Genomic DNA, 22,003 nt, shown 5'->3' on the forward strand with positions numbered 1-22,003 from the left:
CTGCAGATCTGCAGTTGACTGAAAGTTTATTTAATATGAATTGAATATCATCTGATTATTTTTCTATTTTTTCTAAGGATCAAATTTTTTATACTGTGATTACTATTTTAAAAGGACGATCCAGAGATATGTGTGAGGGTGGGGTGGGGGAAATAGGAGCACATAATCCACAAACACTTTCAGCACTTTGTTTCGAGACAAATGTTATCGTCAAATGTTATTGTCACAGTGTAATCTTGACTAAAACAATCCATGCGCAATCGCTATTTTCTAGGGACAATCTTAAATTATTTGTCTCATGGCGCTTTTTAAACATTTTGATTTTACAACTTATGCCAACATCTTTAACTCAGCCACACTTATTTAACATCAAATGTTACAATGGTCTTAATTTGTTATCAAATTCTCTTTTCTTAACATATTCTCCTCCTACAGTCTCACTGGAAGTCTAACATACGTACAAAACTGCTTCATTATCATTATTAATGTAAGAGTACACGTTAATGACATTGAATAGTTATTATATGAAATAAATTATGGTGCAAATTAATCTGATGTCTTGTATGGTGTTCAAAATGGGTAGATTTCAGCTGTGACCATCATGGAATGTAATAAATAAAGAGAAGATCATCGCTGCAACTCATAAGGTACGTCTTAAACTGCGATGATTTCTTCATTTATTTTTTCATTCCGCGCTCTAAATTTGAGAAATTCATATACATGCATGTAACTATCATTTGATCATGGAATGTCTACCAAATAAAACCTGATAAACAATTTTAACACTGCTGGGGTTTGACACAAACAAGTAATTTCGTCTAAAAGTCGCTAATCAGTGATTAGTAGAGTAAAAAAATATTAAGACTACAATGACTGAAATCCACTTATAAATCACAGTAATTAAACACCACACAACTGAACGGCAAGGGCAGATGCAAACATTTTGAAAACAGTGGCTAAAACGTCTTCTCTTCCTCACTGCTCGTTACGTTTTCTAGTCACCTTCTGACATGCAACTTTGAATGTGCACATGATTTAGTGACATAATTTATGGCTAAGAGATTGTGCTTTTCGAATCCTTTTTATTACTACCACATACATATTGTATGCATTTTGTTCCGTGGCAGCAGTCTCAGTTTCACTGTGCTTGGTCTTAATTAAGGGCAGTCACTAAGTTTTCCAAGTTAGCGGGCAAAAATGACAAGTTGGCGAGGTATCAGACAGGTAGAGATTTCTTTTGGTTCTATTATTTTTTCTTCAATTTTCCTACAAAAGTTGCTAGGGATCATTGTCATACTATTTGGAGGGAGTCCCCGGTCCCTGGCGCTTAATGACAGCCCTTTTTATTAGTAAAAACTATACACCCATAATCTAATAGCTTTATTAACATTAAGGGAGGTCAGCCAGGGAGGGGGGGGGGGGGGGTACTGCTATATGAAAGTGACAAAGATCCTAAGGTCTGCAATCAAACCTAAGCAAGATGGCTGGTCTCAAGTAGGGTATTCTGGACAGAAAGCCAAACTTTTAACAACGACGTATTACTTACGGTTGTGTGCGTAAAAATACCATGTATATAAATATAGGTAAAATACCGTCATACAGTGTTAAGGTGCAGTGTATGACCTCCTTTAGTAAAGAAATAAAGCTGGAGCTACTCCCTGATAGGTCTCGTTAGGGGGTTTAACTCTAAGTTTTCCACAAGCATCCTTATCTCTTTCATATGGGATTCCCCCTGGGGGGGGAACCCTCCCCTCCCCTCCCCATGGATCCTCCACTGCTGAACACTGTCTTATATTTGCACTCTGATTAGCTTGCTTGGAGGTGCCTGAACATAACAGGTCATAACTATTTCACATGTTTGACGAAGGATAAAACAAAATTTAACCTGGCTATTCACTTGCATGATTTACACTGAAAATAATGGACGTGTGCCTGCAAAATAGCCCCAAGTGACTTCTGAAAGACTGTCATGAAACAACAGGAGAATTAAACATCACATTAGGAGTCATATAAGACGTTCTTCTGCACACGCCCTCTTATTTAATTACACACCTCAACTGAGGTGAATTATAGTTAATATTTTATATTTATCTGTGCACCTCAGCTCAATGAAGTTGGCTAACTCATGCAAGGCAACTCGTGACACACTTTTTCACAGCATCCCTGAAGAAAAAAGAAGTGATTAACCCTTTAAACCCTAAGATCAAAATTTGAATTCTCATTTGTTGCTCCTATTCATTTCCTAATGAAGTAGTGGGGAGAAGTTGATAAAATATCAAGAAAATTCATCTTGTGTGATCATGTCTGTAATTCTCATAACCACTCTGCTCTACAAAACATTGATATTACAAGGAGAAATTTAATGCTGATCACTCTTAGGGATTAAAGGATTAAAAGGATGAGACATGGTTATGATAAGACCTAGGAAACACCAGTCCAGGAATTGAGAGAGTTTCTCTTTGGAGTGCGTGACAGCTGGGAATCAGCCACTGGTTACCCTTCCAGTAGAGGTACTTGGATTTCCTAGATAAGTCGGCTTGACTAGGAAGATCAAAGGACCTCTGCTTGTAGGATAGACACTGATAGCCACTAATAGAAAACAAGCACCAAACGTTTTGGAAGTAACACATTTCAAATGTTTAACAAGACCTGCTTGAGGTTCATCTTCAAACAAACATCATTAATACAACAGAGTTTTGCCTAGCTCCATTTTTTCTATTTTGGGCAAAATAAACAGAAAACCTCAGGGTTGTTGAAAAAATGGACAAAAAATTGTTTGAAGCCATTCAAATAACTTGCAATTTGCTCAGATCAAGTGGCTACATCTTGTCTTTAAACTCGGTAGAAAATTAAACACCTACCACTTTATCAAACATTACTGTTAATAATAATTATTTAATAACAATATTCTTGCTGGTTATTGTGATTAACACAAGGTTGTCAGAAAGCTTTGAAGTAGATGGCTGAGTTGTCAAAGTAACCGGCCAGTACAGGGATATTTTATTCAAAATCACCATCTGTAAAGAAATGCTAAGCAGAGTAGCCGGCTGATACTAACCAAGTAACAACCTGTTAACATATTTCTAGTTAGTAACAATATCTTTTTTTCTGCACATGGTAAGTCAACAGAAACAATGAAACTCAGTTCTATCAAAAAGTACTTGTTCTCCAAAACAACATTTTTTGGCTCCTAAATGCATTAACTGCAGCCCATAAAAGAGTCACTGTAAGTTATGAAAATTAAATGATTACAAGAAAATTAATTTATTGAAGTACCTTGCAAATGGAATGTAGGAAAGACAGTACCTAAGAAAAAGAACAAACAGCATCAAATAAAGAAGACGTCAATGGCCACACAGTGAAAACAAACAACAAAAAGCTGCAAATGCAATGCAGTGTGAAAGCTGTTATTGGACAGACAATATCATTTACATACCACGTCATTGCTAAATACTGAAGAATGCAAAACAGCAAAGCCAGTCCTTTGTTTTCCCACTGAAACAAACAAAACAGAAGAGTTAATAGGCTTTCAAACAGTGACAGTAGCTGTTGTACATGTTTGAGTTTGAGTCTAGTGCTTGATGCTAAATTTGCATAAGTTGTCAGCAAGGTGACTCATGGAAAGGGTTGCCATGGCTAAGTTAAAAAAATATAATTGTGACGAAAACTTAAGCAAAAGCTGCCAATTTGGTGACCTGTGTTTGGCATTCATGTGCCAAGCTGTGCAGTTGTGTTTATGGTTTTTCTAAAGCTTAAGTAACATCACTAATTATCTCATATTGTTTAGTCTCCATTATCCTATTCATCTCTTCTACCCCGGCTGTCCAGTTATTAAGCCTTGGGATGTTGCATGCACAACAACTTTGATTATTTTAAACCTTTCATGTACTACATGTATTCCACAAAATGTCCTTATTTCTGGCGACCAATACATGTATTTTATGACTAGTGACCAGTTTATAATAGGGAGCGTAAGCAATGACAATGACGACAACAATGAAAACGTCGCTAAAATAGTGAATTTGCGTCCTTTCAAATTTTTTTGTGTTTGTTAGGACCAACTCAATTTGTCAAATGTAGGCAATTTTTCCTGGAGTTGAATTCTTAAGGATTTTATCCTGGTTCAAAAACAGAAAGGAAAATTCTTCTTAGTATGTTCACGTCCGCCATAAATTGTCGCATTAGGAGGTGTCACATCGTAGTTGTGCAGTGGACGTCAAAGAAATGTGTACTAAAAAGTGTGCCCGGGCCTTCTGTGCAAGAGGTTTTGGAAATACATTCCTAAGTGTGACGTCCAATCCTTCTATAAGTTGGACTTCTTTCCTTTCAGTGTAGCTTTAAATAGCATTAAATACCCATAAAATGAAGCACTGATAAAAAGAGCGGGGTACAGTGAGCATGCTGTCGACCTCAGGTTTGTCAGTCAAATAAGGACCTATACTTTTTACTATTCACCTAAGAGGTGTCATTTATAAAAATTCCACACATTTAACTTGCACAAAGATTTCCCATCATTTTTTACTGCAACAACTCCAGTCGTACACTAAGTAATTTCAGTTTTTAACAAGTGGTAGCCTAAAACGCAATTTTGTGCTTCAGTTTTATCCTTGGTATTGATTTTCTCTTGTTTTAAACTCATATGATTCACTACCATACCTAAAACAAAGGAAAATCAAACTTAAACCAAGGATAAAATTAAACAACGATAGTAACAATCCACAAATTTTACCCCCTAAAAGGTATGATGAAAACCCACGTCACTTTCATAGAGCACCCGCCCTACCCTGCCCCTGGCCCGTAATGTGGTCATTAGGTAAGGTGTCTTCATAACTCACCCATAAGGCAGCACACAGTGTAAGAATAAGGCAAACCTGAAAAAAAGAAACAAAACAAGTTTTCAAACTGCAGTCCTGTATGTCATGCGTAATAATACACACTCTAAATTTTGACTGCATCTTGGAAATGTTTTTGTCAGATTTAGATGACCCAATGTGTGGAGGGCCATGGTGTATTTAACAATTATTTCTAGCGCCTGAATGCGCTGTGAGTCAATAGTCCAAGAGGTCAAAGGCTGAATGCGGGCCAAAGCAGTAAGTCTGCAAAACACAGACTACCGGCCATAAGCGTAGCCTCCAACATTTGAAAAAATAATGATAACCATCAGTTATAAAAATGACAAACTGGTACACTTGCACAATATCCTGGTCCAGCCAGAGCTGTCAATCTGTGATACTGACCAGGATAATCAATGCTTTGTGGACGAGAATGACCCTTATTTTGTTGGAGATAAATTTTTATGGCAGCTTTGCAGGCAGCAAACTCCTTGTCCTCCACCCTTGTGGTTTCCAGTTGAATGTATGAGGCCCTTTTTTTGGGGGGGGGGGGGGACATATGTCCCCATATAGTTCTGAATGTCAAAACCCTTTATTTAAAGGATTGAGAAGGAGGCTGTGTCCTTGACGGTATTTTACAATAAATTATTATTGTATTTGCCATTGCTCTTGTCCGTGTCACAGTCGCAACCCATTTTGATGTCATTTGTTGACATTTCATCTGTCTTACAATGCTATTTCAAGGTCATGTCACCTCAGATTTTTCCCCCAACAGGGCCTCAATTATGCAACATTGCACGTTAATTCTTTAATCTTTAAAATGGGAAAATGACCTATTTCCTTACCAACATGATTATCGTTGCAATAAGCCTCTTTTCTTTGAACATATTCCTCAACTGTTTCATAGGACCCATAAGAAAACAGGTACTATAAACCAGAATAAAGAAACAGGCAAATGATACAATAACGGCAATCAATGATAGGTGAGGGTTTAAATATTAACAAGACATTTACTTTTAGGGGAACCATTCAATAACTCCTGTGGGAGACGTAAGAGTAAGCTGAAGTACACGTAGGTGGAAGCTTGGAGCTGTGTGATATGAAATTTAACCAAGTTCAGCCACTAGGTTGACCAAATTAAGCAAAACATACATGCAAATACAAAAGAAGGCAACCAAAGATGGGCAAAAAAGGAGAAGACGGTTAGTAATAATTATTGGGGTTTTGACTGACACTGTTCAGCTTACCATTTTTTCAAAGTTTGATTTTTTTTGTGTTGTTTATAACTCAAAACAGAAATGCTTGGAAGAGACAATGGTCACTAAGCTGAGTTTTTGTTATTTACATGACATGGTAATTCATTGCTAACAAAATGTTTTACAGTAAATAAGAGAGAGTTATTGCATAGACTAAACAAAGTGATTGGACAAAGCCCCTTTAAAACCAATGATTCTTGTAAGTATTCAGTAATGACAGGGTGCTTTGCAACAGGAATACCTACCAGAGCACTGGTAGTTGCCAGGTCTTATTGAAAGCCCTGAGTTTTTCCTCGCAAATGGTTACTTTAATTTGTATCATTGAAAAAGAGGCACAAATTTCATTATTACAATCAACAAAATGTACATACCTAGATAATGCCATAAGGTTACCAAGTGAATAGAACACAGCAAATAATTTAATGTCCTTCCATAAAAATATCACTCCCTGACAAAAGAGATTAAAATTTGAGTAGCAATAAAATTAATTGATAGAGTACAAATAAAAATAATACTTAAAAATTTTGCATGTGCCTTTTTTTAATAAACAAGGATGGGATAGAAAGGTCTGCATCATGTTTTGAACAATATAAGTTTTTTTTTGGAACAATTAGCAATTAGCGAAATGTCTAATCTGAATATGCAGCCATATTTAACATTCTGAGACCAAAAAATTTATCTTTATGGTCAAGTAATGCTGTTTATTGCAGAAGATAATACAGTCAACTTCACCGCAGGGACTTTAAGTTAGTGTCCTCTTTTGCGAGAGTCTATAATAGTGGGAGATCATTTCAGTCAAACATCTTGAATTATTTTTGCCAGGGATTTAACTGCTGTCTGTATTATCGGGGTGTCCCTTACATAGTGGGGTGTCCGCAAGGCAAGATTTGACTGTACTATACACTTCCATACGCTGGAAGTTTGGCTCTATGGAAATAGTTTTGTTCTTTGATGAGTTTCAGTGTTTTACAAAATAAATACTAACACTTGAGACACTTGTATTGAGACACAACTTTTTCCTGGGTGACTAGATATTACAAATAATTAAAGGGTTTGTTTCAAATAAATGAAGTGTAATGATTGTTTACAACAAATGAATGAAGGGGACAGTTTCATAATAAAATGTGGAAACACATATTTGGAGGAGTGAAACACGAAAATTTGCTCTCATCTGAAATCGGTTTACCACCACGTAAGAATATGGAAAAACTACAGAGCTAAATGACTTTATCATTGACTCAGTTGATGAAACAATTTCTTTTCTTATTTATGCAGCCACAAAAACGACACAGAGAAAGGACAACTAAACATATTCTATCCAACTAATTATACTAATAATTTATAATATAATTTATAACTACCGTGGAAGCTCTCCTCAATGTCACTGCTGCCTTCTGCCCCATTTTTCTCAACTCTCACACAAGCTCTTTTACATTCAGTAAGCGGCCAGCTCCAGCTTCCCATCCGAGGCTGTGCACTCATGAGAGCTTCCACTGTATACTTATACTTTATCATTATCAATTTTATTGCTGTATTGACATATCCTATATATATCTGGGAACACTCAGTGGCCCCTGGAGTCTTTTTTTGTCTGAAGTGACTACAAAATCTTAGCTTTTTCTTAAAACTCATATGCTAGGCATCCTGGATTACATAGGCTCCAAGCACTGGGCTCCCTTCACTTTTTTCTTAGAGCACGACCTCGCATACAGTTTATAGGCAGACCAGGTCAAGCATGCATTGTACACACATGGATCCTACAAATATTACTGATCAATAGAAAAACTGAACCTGTTAGTCCTTGTTGCTAAAAACAATCTTTATCACGGCACAACAAAACTGCTGTCTGAAAGCCACCAAGTTAGCACGTTTAAATATGAGGTGTCAAGTAATGATGGACAGGCAACATTATTTGCTTTAACTTCAGCAGCAATTACAGACAAGCAATTTATAAAAATTTTTATGCCACCTTGTATACTGTGGTCCAATTTTATCTTAGTTTAAATTTCATTTTCCTGTGTTTTGTGGTATGACAAAGTACGATAATGAGTTTGATGCAAAAAAACAAAATAGATACTAGTATACAGTGAGTGGTAAATTTTAGAGTCAGTGTGAGTGAAAAGAGGTTTTGAGTGGACAAAATTAATTCTAAAAAGATGTATATCAACATCTTGTATGTCAATTTACTGCTCATTATCAGGGCTTTCAAAATGTTTTGAAGTAGGCGGCTGACTCTGGAAAAGTAGGCGACTGTGACAGTCGAGGGGCTGGAAGACCCCTGAAGCTAGGGGGGTCTAGAGTAGCCAGCAGAACACTGGCGGGTAACAGCTTGTTTTGAAACCACTGCATTACGCATGCACAAATGCAACAAGGAAGCTGATATCAAGCACATTCAATGGCTTCAATTTTTAAAATCAGTAGAATTTGTGGGGATAGCTTGACCTGGTTTGATTCTCATGAAGTTAAAGCTGCATGTTCCTTGATCAGCTAATCAAAAACAATACCCTTTATTTTGAAGACAATGAATATACAGCTGGAATTTATTTCCGCCCTCTTTTACATACCAAAATGGAGAACACCACACCAATACAAAAGCAAATAATAAATCCTTTGATCCGTGTTGACCAGCTCAAGGTAGTTGCATCAGATATCTAGTAAAGAACAATAATATTATTGTGAAAGGTCTGAAGCCAGGAGTCATTTCAAAAGTAGGTTGAGTTTGATCGTCCAGGTGAACGTAGTCCTGAAGTCAGGACTACATTCACCCGGACGATCAAACTCAACCTACTTTTGAAATAATATTATCATTAAGTCCTGAGAGGTGGTTTTGACATTTGAGTCTGTAAATGAAATACTCCATTGTCACCATTCAATCAAAACTTTCACGTGGTACTTTCTGTTTATTAACATCTTACAACATGAAATGTGGAAATTTTGTTGAATTTTGACTTTGGTCACTCTTGGGAGCAAAGACTTACAAAGATACAGTGGAATATAAAAAAGTGACCAATGCATGACCACAAAATTTGGTCGTATTAGATTTGTTGTGTTAATACCGTATTGTACTGGTCACAATGAATTTTCTTCCTGAAGTAAAGAGGTCTAGATGTGTTCTTGAACCACACAATTCACTAAAATTTTAAAGCAATAATTTTAAAGTTTTCTTCGCTCTTTATTCATACTATTAATAATACAGTTACATTCCATAACTTTATTCTGCGAAAAAGTTTAGTTGCAGCTATCTAAAATTGCCAGTAGCATTTCTAACTCTAATGTGGAATGAATGCCTGTCCTCACTTTCACACAGCAGCTCCTCATTTAGTCTTAAGATTTACTACAGGAAATAGATGCCCAATTATTTAACATTTTATTGCAGTGAAAGGTTAGCTTGAAAAATAATTTTAAAAATCACAGCTATGTTTTCATTTTAATTAGGCTAATATGAGCTTAGTTTAGAATCGAAACTCCTATAAATTCACAACGTTAAGGTCAACAGTTGCATGGTAGTGTAAGCATGTGGTGTAATTAAATTTTATGATTATAATTAAAACATTTTCAGAAAGCAAATTTTCAACCTCTTTAAATAATGGAACGGAAACAAGAACTCTAAAGTCAAATTTCAGTCTAAACAGTTTGGTCCACAACTACAACATAGAAAACGCCGACTAAAGAGTTTAAAGACCCGCAGAAGGTCTCATGCGAAATGCTGTGACAATAAAATAGAATCAAAGAAGACTATCGCACCTCCGTTATAATTCCGTCTTGCTCTGGGTCTCTGCCTGTTATTGTAGACTTGATTTTCTGAATGGTGGAGGGCGCCATCTTGCCCAGGTTAACCAGCATTCAGTTACCCAGCATTCAATGAAAACCGAAATCACGTGGACGTGATGTACATGACTCAACAACTATAATTATGTAGTTACAGTATCTTGCAAAAGTTTTAACATAAAGTTACAATTTATAACAATGATAATGCAATACAATGACTACTACAGTCAATCAAGCGTCATCAGCATGATTTGATAACAAAGTGGTACGTAAATCATTACATAATGAGACAAATTTCAACAAATGTGAATTTACGGAAAAATTCTGTGAATTCATCAATTTAATTATTAATTCTGTGTAAGATAGCTGATTAAAGTTGAAAAAACTTTTGTTGGATTTGATTGTAGAATTTCTCCCTTGGGATCGAGTATTTTAGAGAATGGAAGAGAAAATGAAATTCGTCTTCAATTATACCAGTCTCGGGTGGGTAGGTTTTTTCGTTGGGTAAGAAAAAATCTCCGGTTACAGAGGCGTAGCATGAAATTTTTAAAGTGTACGCACGGGAAGAAAAGTTAGAGCGCTGAAGGCAATTCAAACTAGGGTGCTCCTCCAGAAAATTTCTGAATTTAGTTTCGCGGCAATGTCATTTCCAGCCCTTTCCACATGGCATTTTCCATAAATAAATACGAAGGGAAATGCAGAAATTAGTTGTTTCTTTTACCCATATAGTTATTGGTATGACAGGTACAGTGTTTACAGAAAAAAATAAAGGATAAGACAGAGGCGCCATCAAGTGCTGGTTACAAGCAAAGACGCTAATGTAATGCAAAAAAATTTATCCGTCATCCCGATTTAATGATAAAAATGCTTTCAAAAAAAAAAATACAAAAAATTTGCCAGATTTCAGCTGTACGCGTGGGCGTATGTGAGTGTATGGACGCTACGCTCCAGGGTTAATTAAGCAAAAAAGTTGGGTTGATATAATTACCAAAATTACTTACTATGGGCAGGGTGTCGTGGGTAGGATGAACGAACTCGAATGTTACAATTACAAGGATATGGGCACGTGAAAGTAACGACCCTCGTTACTTTCGGATTACGCAGCCTTTTCCTAAGGCTACTTTCGGAGTCGCTACATAATCCCAGCCTCCTCCTCAGGCGCTTCGTTTTTCGCATGGCAGAGGCGAGCGCGAAACGCGAGTGACTGGTGATGAACCGCAAGGGCTTCCCGCCTTCCTTTGCGCGCACATCGAAGAGAGACGTCTGGGTGCGAGTCAGACATAATCCTATGTTCAGCGGGTCGCTGCTTTCGGTTAGCTACAAATGCGTACCGTTCTTCGGCGTTTCGAAGTTACGCCAATAAAATCGCAACAAAAGAAAACACACTTTTTATTTGGAGAAAATTGTTACATGTTATTGTTTTGAACAACAATATTCGAAAAAATCAGTCTTCTGAATAATCTACGTTAGAAGCAGTCAGTTCCCATCAATACCAGTAATATTAGATCGTATTGTCACGGAGCTGTTGAATTTAGTCGTTATAGGCTTTTTTGATCATAAAACTTAACTTAAGATCAGTTTGCAAGAGCCATGGTTTGGTAATATATAGCCTTTTCAGATGTCTTTGATTTCTTTCAATTCTAGCTGCAAAAAAAGGGAATTTTTTTTTAGGTCGCTCGCCAGTTTAGAAAGTTCGTTATTTTCGAAGCGTGGCTACTTTTGGAGGGTCGTTACTTTCGGAACTTAATGGTATGATACTAAAATAACATCACAGAAAAAAAAAACAACAACAACAGAAAAGAAAACAACAAAGGACAAATGAAAGGATAGAAAGAATGTATAACACAGTGTCACTATGGTAAAAGGAGAAAGATTACTGTCAAATTTTAGCCTAGAGGTATGCCTGTACAGCAGGCAAGTAGCATAATCATTTTTTAGAAATTTTTACTTTTAACTCTACTAGCCCGGCTTTTCCTGGCTCCAAGAAATAAGTAAAAAAGAAAGAGAAATATGCGAATTTGAAATGGATTTGAAGAATTTTTTTTTGTTTGCGCTTTAATCTAAGTAATGATAACATAATTTCTGCCTAAAGGCCAGGTCTGAAATGGGTACGGATTTTAGAGATCTGGTCTGAAAACGGATGGGGAAAATTGGAGAGCCAGGCGGCGGCACACCCCCAGCAAGAATTCCCAGGAGTAGCCCCCCCCCGCCTCCCTGGAGTTAAAGCAACGAGAACGCTGACGTCCTGGACGTCATGAAGAGCAACTGGAAGTTTGATACCTCGCTTGATAGAACGCTTCTGTCTCACACAACGAATATGAATGCCTTTGTTTTAACTCCCACTGTACAAATTTGCTTATTCAGATCAGCACTGGAAGAGAGAAGAAAAGCAACTTCCGGTTGCCATTTTTGACTTCCCGTACGCCAAAGTTTTCGTTGCTTACTGGTAAGTTCCCCAGTAATTTACAGAGGTCGTCAAAACTCAGGCAAATACGCGCCGGGTTTTATTTATTTAACATTTATAAAAATCACATGGTGGACCACCGCCCGCTTAGACTAGCTAATCTGCTAACTGCGGGCAGAGGATATTGCTTGCTGTAAAATTTGCAATAATTAATAAACAGTTGAATAGTTGAGCGAGAAAAGGCACGCGCGTCTTATTTTCGCAAGGTAAAAACCCACTGGTTCTAATCTTTTCTCACAGTGCATCCCAACCCTCCTCCACATAGCACATAGCAGCCACTTCTCTACAATGACCATTCACCTCTATTCCCAAGGTCTGCTATGCAAAGTGCTCCCCAGGCTATGCACAGCCTCCACCCTCCCGCAGAAAAAACTCGGAGAAGGGGCCCGCTCTTTGATTTTTTCTGAGGGGAGGGGGCGGCTGTACACAGGTCAAATGCCTTCGAAAATCATAAAGTTCGCAAGTTATTGATGGCGATTTGCGATCCCGTAATCATTTATTCTGCATTTACAGCCGTCTCCTCGAGTCCCAAACTCCCGAAAGAGTCGACGTCTTTCTTGAGATCGGTTTGCGACCCGAAGAGACGACTGAAATTCAGGCTAAGAATCATTCATTACTGTAGTGTCCTACACAGCCCGTTATTTGTGCAATCACACAACGCTTTGCGTATAGCTAATAGAAGACTAGGCATCATTTAAAAGCTCACAACCAGGTCACAAATGATGACCACTAGAGAGCATAGAGGGTTCTCAATAGGGTTATTCAATCACGAAATTCCAAACAAAGCGACGGTTTTATCTGATATACAGTCGACTCCCGATAACTCGAACCTTCAAGGGAAATCGAAAAAAGGTTCGAGTTATTGGGAGTCGAAGAAAATAGCCGAGAGTAAGGTAAAAAAACAGTTTTCACTGCACAGTGAACATTTTAATCACATTTAAAGGAGCTGTGTCACGAAATTGAGCCAAATTAAGAAATTACAAAATGCCCGTTGAATTAAGAGAAACATAAAAATAACCGCTTTAAACTTTAAAGGAAGGTTAAAATAACATAACAGAAACAACAGATGTCGCGGATGGGCAAAACTGAAGAAGATTAAAACGGATTGAACTTAGGATTTTTGAAAACTGTTCAGCCTAACAGTTTTTCAAAGTTGATCCCTGCTGCGATCGAAGGCGAGTAATTGGCAAAATTAGACAAAATGAACTGGACTACCGTGACACAGCCTCTTTAATTGTAAAAATGTCAAGTGAAAATTAAAAGGTACTTCTAGATTATAAATCAGAACGTAACGTAACAAAAGATAGCCTAAATAGAGCATGCGTTTTACTGTTTTGAGAAGGAAAGCTGCTTCACGTTAGCCTGTGATAATCAACATCAGCTTCCTCTAGTAAACTATACTCCTACAACACGTCAATAGGAAATCCAAAATTGAATGTTTCGGACGCCAGTGTACGGCTTTTTTCCCGACTTTTTAAGGGCTCAAAACATGGTTCGAGTTATCGAGGGTAAAATTATAAAGAAAAAAAAAAACAAATTAGTTGGAGTTAGTGGGAGTTCGAGTTATCGAGGGTTCGAGTTACCGAGGGTAAGATTACAGTGAATGTATGACGGAAATCCAGGGGAAATCGATTTTAGTTCGAGTTAGCGCGAGGTTCGAGTTATCGGGAGTCGACTGTAGATGGGATCAGAGGGGAATGGATAGCTTCCTCGATGTTTTTCCAGCGCCATTTTCGCTGCTATTTTGTCCTCTTTTAACCGCCCAACTCTGAACATGTGGAACTTGCTAGAAATGCGTCTCACTTAACATGTAAATTAGAGATTGTGATCCTATTTATAATTACAAGTTCATAGTGGTCAAATTCCTGAGTTGTATGACGCCATTTGACTAGGTCTGATCCGGGGGGGCTAGCATTCAAAAGAGACGGGGAGCCTGCCGTTTCACTAAGAGGTGTAAATTACAGAATTTCAGTAAGTTTCGCTTAAAGAAATATCTTCATATTAAAAAGAAACAACAAAGAAATATCCTTTAACGAAATCAATATCACTGTAGCTGTTAGAGAACCACTATCCTTAGTAGAGAAGCCTACGTTGACTTTGTTTTTTTTTTTTTTTCAAAATTTCTCTATTTTCCACTCTTATTCCTTTTTTTATCTCTTACTCCGTTTTATTGATGTTAAATTATTGATGACTTAATTGACTGCAAATAGTTTCAATACAGTAGGCAGCATAACTTTTGTTCCGTATAAGTCGCATATCATCATATACCTATGTTACAATGCGCTATAGAAGTATTAAATATTATTATTATTATTATTATTAGCTCTTATTTGATTGGCTATTCCATTATGTTCTCCTCCATTATGTGTCAAGTAAAGCCCAGATTGGCCTCCTACAGGGGCTTAATTAATGCGTATTGTCCGACTAGGATCTCCTTGTCTTTTATATATTGGTCGCCCCCCCCCCCCCTGCCCCGGGGCGACGGAGGATTACTAGAATTCCCGGAAACTCCGATACAAAGCGTCCTTCCGTGTGCTTGGCGAACAACAAGCTAAGAGAGACTGTGGAACCAAAGCAAGGGACTTCAAGAGCTTTGCTGAACATAACAATCTCAAAAAGAATCATCGTATCTCTTAAGTAAGTAGATGAATGCCTAATTTCTATTTTTTGCAGTTCTTTTTGGCTTTCGACTAAACCTCTCAGAGAACATTACGCGTGCGATGTTACACTATAGCTCGTTTGTGCTTGAGCGCTTTGACAAAATCGATTACACTCTTTTTTTACTATAAGAACACATTTTATAAGAACATCGAGGCTGAGATGTTGAAAAGGATATAATTTTTTGTGTTGAAAATCTGTTAATAAATGCATTGAATTATACATGTGTTTTAAGTAACTAATAAAATTACTCCTTTCTCTAAACGGCAAAACTACAGGGACACCCAACGACTGTTTTGTTTAATATTTCTGTTCGGAGAAACAAATATTGCCTAGAATTTTCTATTGCCTGAGGACTGCTAAAAATTCCTAGATGAAAGTTCCACTCATGTACAACTTTGGAAGCTTATCTAACAAATTCCCTACGATTTTCTGAAGTTTAATTTTCACATTTCACTCCCTAAGTTAGGCTATTTTTCGCAGAGAAAAGGAAGCCTCAAATTTTCAGACTAAAAAATGCAATAGAGTGAGAAATCAGAAAACGTCTCACATTCGTAAAACTTCGAATTGCATCTAAAATATTCGGGAAAATAATACTTTCGAAAAGACTCAAGTTTCCCTAGGATGACCGAACAGATACAATTTTTATAGTGCTACTTAAGAATGCATTTCTAGACATCTAAAAGTACTGTGGATAGCTTAAATAGTGTTTTCAATGTATTTAGGAGGAAACCGTCGTTGGATGCCCCTGAAACTAGCCTACAAAACGATAAATACAGCACTGAGTAAAACCAAATGTTCAATGCTAGTAACAGTTCGACGACAGGTACCTGCAATACTTATGGACAGTAACTCCTAAGCTTTAATTTAAGAATAATACAAGCATTTTCAGCCTTAAATCAGCAGAAAAACAAGAATATTCAGCCTGGACCGGAAAAACAATATTCTTATATAAAATAAGGGTGTAAATGTTTCTGACATAAATGTAAGAGAAAAGAAGTTTAAAAGGAACGAATCTTTTTTTCAAATTCTTGAACTTAATGTATTTTATGATTTAAGTAAATAGAACTTTCACTTTTCTTGCACTGACGCCAAGTGTGCTGATGAGGAAAAAATATATACAGGGGGCACCCGTAGGAAAATTTTGAGAAAAAGACCTAAAAACAACAACAAAGCATGAATAAAGCTTTCTGAAGCCGTTTTAAGCATTTTGGGAGATTGCTGGTAAAAATTTGTCATTTCCTCACTCCCAGCAAGACTGATGGAAGAGTTCCCAGCCAGCAAGGTGCACCTACAACATGCAACCTGATTTACCGGGAAGTTTCCCAGTAGACGTGTGTGCAGACGTTACTGGCTAATTTGTGTGTGGTCATAGGACAAAATTCAGCCCCGCAGTGGGGGTGGGGGGGGGGGGGGGCTAAGGGCGAAATTCACCCCTACAGTAGGGGGGAGGGGAAAGAGGCTTCTGAAAATAGCAAATAGCACGCTATTCTAGATACCAAATCTAGAATCTCCCCTCATCATCATCAGGTCGAGCTAGCTCAGACACCCTGAATGGTCTATTTCCCAGCAACACTTTCCTTTCAAGGACATATTATTTTTCCAGATCTCCCAGCCAGCAAAAAATTTTTCTGAAGAAAAGATATTTGAGGAACAGATCCATCGGGTGCCCCTGTATATGCTTAATATGCTGTTTTGTAATTGTTTTTTGCAAAAAATTAGAAAAAGAACAGTGTCGGGAAGAATATCTAAGCGAGCACCTCACCCTTACCCTCTCTCCCTAATCCCCGGCCCTCCTTTTCCCCTTCGCTCCCTATCCCTTACTCCTTTCGACGCCTGCAACGCAGGCTATCAACGTTGCGCCTACGTTAGACAACTTAAAAACTTTTCAATGGACACGGATTTTATAGTACACTGATCAATTGCAGCACTGAAAGTTTTTAAAGAAAATCTATCGACGAATTTCGTGAAAGTAGCCCTAGAAATTACAAAAAGAACTCAGCATTGCGTTTGACTGATTCACATGTTGTCATGGTTGATCGAAATCGCGCAAGTCTACTTACGTTTAGTCGGTTGTAGAATGCATAAAGGTCATGTGCAAAACGAATGAGTGATAAAAACTTTTCGGAAGCATCCAAAAGGTAGCAAATTTGTTTGCACTAAATCCAGCCTTCATTTCATACATAATTTATACCTTTTAGTAGAAATTCAAAGATATCTCAAAAGTCCTCGTATAGATTTTTGTGGAACTTCTTACAACAGAAGACAAGCACCCGAAGTATACGTAGCGTAAAGCATTTCGAAAGAAAATGCCGTTAAAGGCAGAAATTCGATTTAAAGCTAAAACTATTGTGACGTCATGGTCACGTGGTATTTATTCCGATCTCCTCAAAAATAACATCATAATAAAGTTTAGTTTATGTGAAATACATGTGTTATAATGTTTTTCCAATAAAGATCAAGTACTCCCTAACGATGACATGAAGCCATCGAAACGTCAAGTTTCTTTTATATCGGGACGCGTTGATTTTTGTTTTAAAATAACTTTTCCTTTCAGAGCCTAAATAATGGATCCCCCACCCACTGCACCACCCATGGCTCAGCCGTATTCCCCAGGGCAAGCGATGTATCCACCGGCGTACCCCCCGGGTCAGTATCCAGTGGTAACTCAACAACCGGCACCGTATGCACAACAGACCAGCAACACCACTGTAGTGTTGAGTCAACAACAAGTAGTGTTGCAACAGGCACAACGGAATTGGAGCTCTGGACTGTGTGGTTGCTTTGAGGACTGTGGCTCTCGTAAGTATTCTTTAAGCGGCACTCAAATGAGTTAAAGTGGAGTTAGTAATAGTAACTAATTCACATTCGCGTAGAAGCCACCCTATGCCTTTTGATGGATAAGTTATGGGTAAAACATTTTGCATAGGGCATAGGGTGGGCTGATAGAGAAAATTTGCCAGCGCCGCTGAAGGGTAGGAGGGTGGGAAAACTTGCTTGTCCGTTGTAGAGTAGACTTGCGAGAAGACGGCGAATTTGTTTGCTAGGGCGTATGAAAGGCCTAGGGAATTTCCCTGCGTACCGTAAAGGACCAATAGACTGCTTTACAATGGAGCACACAGTAATCTAGTCGATTAAATCGTCACCAGGCGGTTTTTACACGAATGAGAATAGTTATAACTTTATTTATTAGTATTTCTTGCTTGAATGTACTCATTGAGGGCAGTATTTAGTCACGTATAACGCCTAATGGATACGGCTCCGCCGCTTTTACGTGGTCATCCTAGTCACGCAAAGCGGTTGATCCGTTTCAAAACCATAGACAATACGTTCTTACTCAGTTTTCTTAAGACCGTAAGAATATCGGTCCGGATCCGGAAATCGAATCCGCGACTTCCCGCTCTGCAAACAAACGCTCTTCCACCTGAGCTAACCCAGCCACGTTTATTTTATTTTGTTTGTGTTTCTAGTGTGTATGGGCCTTTTCTGTCCTTTCTTCCTGCTGACTGATGTTTCATCCAGGATGGGCGAAGGATGTTGCTTTCCTTGCTGTTGCCCAGGTGCACTGTTGGGACTCAGGATCAAGCTGAGAGTGCAGGAGAATATTCAGGTATTCGACAGGCATTAAGAGCTTAAAAAACAACCTCTTCTAGGGGACTAGTTTAAGTTCTTTGAGGAGCTTTATCTAACATTTAATTATGACTGAAGTTAAATCAAGCCATTTAACAAAAAGATGCCACCAAAATGAAGTGAATGAAAAATGAAAACAACCAACCTGGCCATCAAAACAGTAAAAGAACGTTTAAATAACACTGCAAAAAACTTTTTTTACGGCACTAATATGCAAACCTGAGAAACCACCTTACTAAGCTCTAAATTTTATATATGTTTTAGGCTTTAAGGCGCTCTAGTGAAAAGCGTTCTGGAAGCTTATGTGATTATCTGTTGACTTAAGGGATGGAAAACGTACAATGATCCTAATTCTTTATGAGAGCCCTTTAATCTACATTACGGAAGCGGTCTGATTTTATAGCCACCACTGCAAAATTGTGGCAATATAACTTTTCAAAAGTAGGTTGAGTTTGATCGTCCGGGTGAACGTAGTCCTGAATAGGACTGTTGTTGTTGACGGTGATATATTTGTTAATTATCGCCTCGACCGCACCTTCAAACTTTCCAAGAACCTTAACCTTGAAGGGAGGTAACGAGGGCCAATTTTCAAGAAGAAAAAAATCATAATAATAAAAGATAAAGTTCTATGTTTTCCACCAATTTTTATATCAAGGGCTGGATTACGATAACAGAGTTTCTGATATATAGATTTTGCCAGGGCTAAAAGCAAAGCTCTTGTTAATATCTATAGTTTAGTCAAACAAAATATAAAATTGTGTAATGCGACTGCGGCAACGGTAACAAAAATAGCCCCCCAAAAATCATTTGGTCTCATAAGCAAAAAAAACAACCGTTGCACGTTTGTCTAATTAGCAAAAAAGCAACTTCGTTTTCACGTGCAGCACACCTTTTTTGTACATTTCTTTGCCATTGTTTTGCACTACTACATGAACGTGAAACTTCCAGAAACATCCTAGTTTCCCCTTTTTTGGAGCAAATGTTGTATGTGTTCCTCCTGTTCACTTTTCTTTTCAGTGCCACTCATTATGACTTTTATGGGCGCTAGCGCAGCATTTCTCATTTTCTCACAGGCGCCGCTATAAAATTATCATGTTATTCTTCCAGCGTAATTGGTCTCCTTTGATTGTTATCTCTTGCTTTTTCTGTTATTAATGTAGACATTGAAATTAAGTCGAAAGTCCGGGTAGCTATGCAATATACCAGGGCGGATAAATGTTGGGCGGTGAAACGAGCGCTCCGCTCTTCGTTTAATGTGTGATGCGGAGTAGGACTGGCACGAGCGCTCTTTCCGCGCTTCCGGTGCGCTTGAAGGCCGGCGAAATTTTCCTTTTTGCAAACCGGAAATCCTATTTTCTTTCTGTAATTTCAGGCTACAATGTTAAATAGATAAATTCGTTTCATAAAAATATCAATAAACAGTTTCATATGTTTGTGTCTGTATGCCTATAAGTCAAACTTGTTGGTCGTATAATGCCAAAATTTGAGTTTAATTTGAAAGTGTTGAATACCTCCTCCTTGCACTAAATATCACCTAATCGTCTTTCGCCGTTTCATTTGTAAAAGCTTAACACTTCTTAACCTCAATTTCTACATATGTTAAAGGGGGATAAATTTTATATAACATAACAAAAAATTAGATTGATATATTTTGATATAGTGGCGTTGTACTGCTTCAAACTTTGCTTCTCGGGTGCAACGCGCCATAGCGATTCGCGCAATGCGTCGCAAATCCGGCAACCGCATGTAAACAAAATTTATTGAGGTTAGTTGTAAGGTTTTTTCTCCGTTTTTCTCTCTAAAACAAACCAAGGTAAACAGTAAAAACTGAGGGGAAACTAATTTTGAAGTTTCGAAGAAACAGAAAGACGTATGAGATGTTTTTTTTCAAAATTAAAAAGAAGGATGATAGTGATTGAAATTAGCATAATTTCACCTAAAATACACGTCATCTAGTTATAAAACACGATCTGTTATCTTTTAGTTTTGTCACGGATGACATGGATGAGATTTTCCTTCGTGTTTTAGACAGTACTTAGTTGTATTTGTTTTGGAATAACATCGACATTGGCGAGTAGTAGAACGAAAATTAATATAATTCAGTGGTGGAGCCATAAAAGTAATAAGAGAAAACCTTTGAAAGAGATGTTTGTCTACTCCAACTAAACCTCACACAAAAAATATCAATGTTTGCCTCTCGGAGACAGCGTACCAGCACAAAGGAACGAGGAAGAAGTGCAAGAAAACAAATCAAGCCGCCATAATTCTGTGACAGCGGCAGTGTCTGATGGACAAACCTCATCGCAAGCACTGACCGAAGTCGAAAACAAGCGAGATTTCTAAGCAGAGTCCCAGTCCGCTGCATCACACCTTTTTGCTCGGACGCTCTCGTTTCACCGCCCAACCTTTATCCGCCCTGCAATATACCGCCGAGACGCGCGGGTGCTTCCGCTATAACATACTCCTCCCCCCAAAGGGCTGACTCCTGACTCCCTTCCCCCCTCCCTCAGCATCTGTACGGACGTACTAGCGTACGGTCACGTGATAACCCAAATTTCTCCGATGGATGGTTTACCAAATTTTCTAAGGTATGGGGCTACGCTTGCGCACGCGAAGCGCGCGCTTGGAGCTCCGCTATAAGAGCATACTGAAAGAATACCAAAAACTTGCTTTCCGCAACTGCAAAAGTTGCGTCTATAACTGCGATGATCTTCTTTCATTTAATTCTTCACCCCTCATTTCCTGTATATGATTTTCATATAATCATTATTTCAATACCAAAAACAGGATAATTCACCCATGACTGACTTTATTTCATCCAATTGCAGGGCTCCCTTTTTGACGATTATTGTATCGTTCAGTGTTGTCCCCTTTGTGTTCTCTGTCAGCTGGCCCGTGAGCTTAATCATGTGCAACGCCGCGGTTAACTCCTACCAAGCTGATATCTATAAGAAACACCAGCTTTGTTTTCAAGAGTTACCGTATCCATGGAAAGACAATCGCGGGATTTAGAGTAGTTGGGGCGATTCTCTTTCAGTTTTCTATATTATTGTAGAGGATGCTACGGTAATGCCATGCTGTATAGTGAGTATAGCTAGTAGAGCTAAAATTGCAATGAGTAAAGCAAAATTAAAAGTTAACAAATGCCTTCGTTTGTATTTCGTCTATAACAGAAAAGCATGGACTCAGTACCCTTTACCGTGTACATAGCCTGCGTAGTAAGCGTTTCCATTTAGTTTCGGAGCAAAGAAAGACCGAGGAACGGGGTTTTCGGCTTTGACCGCGCAAGAAATGGAACGAGAGTAAAAAAATGCGCCATTTTTCGCGCTGTCTTTGACTCTCGTTCCTCGTTCTTTGCTCCGAAACCGCACGGAAACGCTTCCTGCGCAGGCTTT

General features: G+C 38.2%; 2 protein-coding genes across 2 annotated transcripts; one reads left to right on the forward strand and one right to left on the reverse strand.

Moving 5' to 3' along the window:
* Positions 1–385: 385 nt before the first annotated feature.
* On the reverse strand, positions 386–9,951 carry LOC140953374 (vesicle transport protein SFT2A-like). The gene is made up of 8 exons (XM_073402861.1): positions 9,833–9,951; positions 8,653–8,739; positions 6,460–6,536; positions 5,678–5,759; positions 4,836–4,871; positions 3,437–3,495; positions 3,277–3,306; positions 386–2,163 (listed from the first exon to the last, which is right to left on the reverse strand). The coding sequence occupies exons 1-8, from the start codon at positions 9,929–9,931 to the stop codon at positions 2,124–2,126; spliced, it is 510 nt and encodes a 169-aa protein (XP_073258962.1). The 5' UTR covers positions 9,932–9,951; the 3' UTR covers positions 386–2,123.
* A 4,852-nt stretch (positions 9,952–14,803) lies between these two features.
* LOC140953390 (cornifelin homolog) lies at positions 14,804–21,729 on the forward strand. Its single transcript, XM_073402876.1, has 4 exons — positions 14,804–14,957; positions 17,536–17,780; positions 18,449–18,588; positions 21,437–21,729. The coding sequence occupies exons 2-4, from the start codon at positions 17,546–17,548 to the stop codon at positions 21,533–21,535; spliced, it is 474 nt and encodes a 157-aa protein (XP_073258977.1). The 5' UTR covers positions 14,804–14,957; positions 17,536–17,545; the 3' UTR covers positions 21,536–21,729.
* Positions 21,730–22,003: the final 274 nt, after the last annotated feature.

The sequence above is a fragment of the Porites lutea genome, chromosome 1 (genome assembly GCF_958299795.1).
Source record: "Porites lutea chromosome 1, jaPorLute2.1, whole genome shotgun sequence".
Classification (NCBI taxonomy): Eukaryota; Metazoa; Cnidaria; class Anthozoa; order Scleractinia; family Poritidae; genus Porites; species Porites lutea.

Bases quoted from the DNA above. Each gene is read 5' to 3' on its own strand.
- LOC140953374 (XM_073402861.1), bottom strand. From the start codon at position 9,931: ATGCTGGTTAACCTGGGCAAGATGGCGCCCTCCACCATTCAGAAAATC. The intron at 5,760-6,459 runs GTATGTACATTT...TCTGGTTTATAG, and splicing joins AACCTTATGGCATTATCTAG to TACCTGTTTTCTTATGGGTC. The intron at 4,872-5,677 runs GTAAGGAAATAG...TCTTTTTTTCAG, and splicing joins TTGCAACGATAATCATGTTG to GTTTGCCTTATTCTTACACT.
- LOC140953390 (XM_073402876.1), top strand. From the start codon at position 17,546: ATGGATCCCCCACCCACTGCACCACCCATGGCTCAGCCGTATTCCCCA. The intron at 17,781-18,448 runs GTAAGTATTCTT...TTGTGTTTCTAG, and splicing joins CTTTGAGGACTGTGGCTCTC to TGTGTATGGGCCTTTTCTGT. The intron at 18,589-21,436 runs GTATTCGACAGG...ATCCAATTGCAG, and splicing joins GAGTGCAGGAGAATATTCAG to GGCTCCCTTTTTGACGATTA.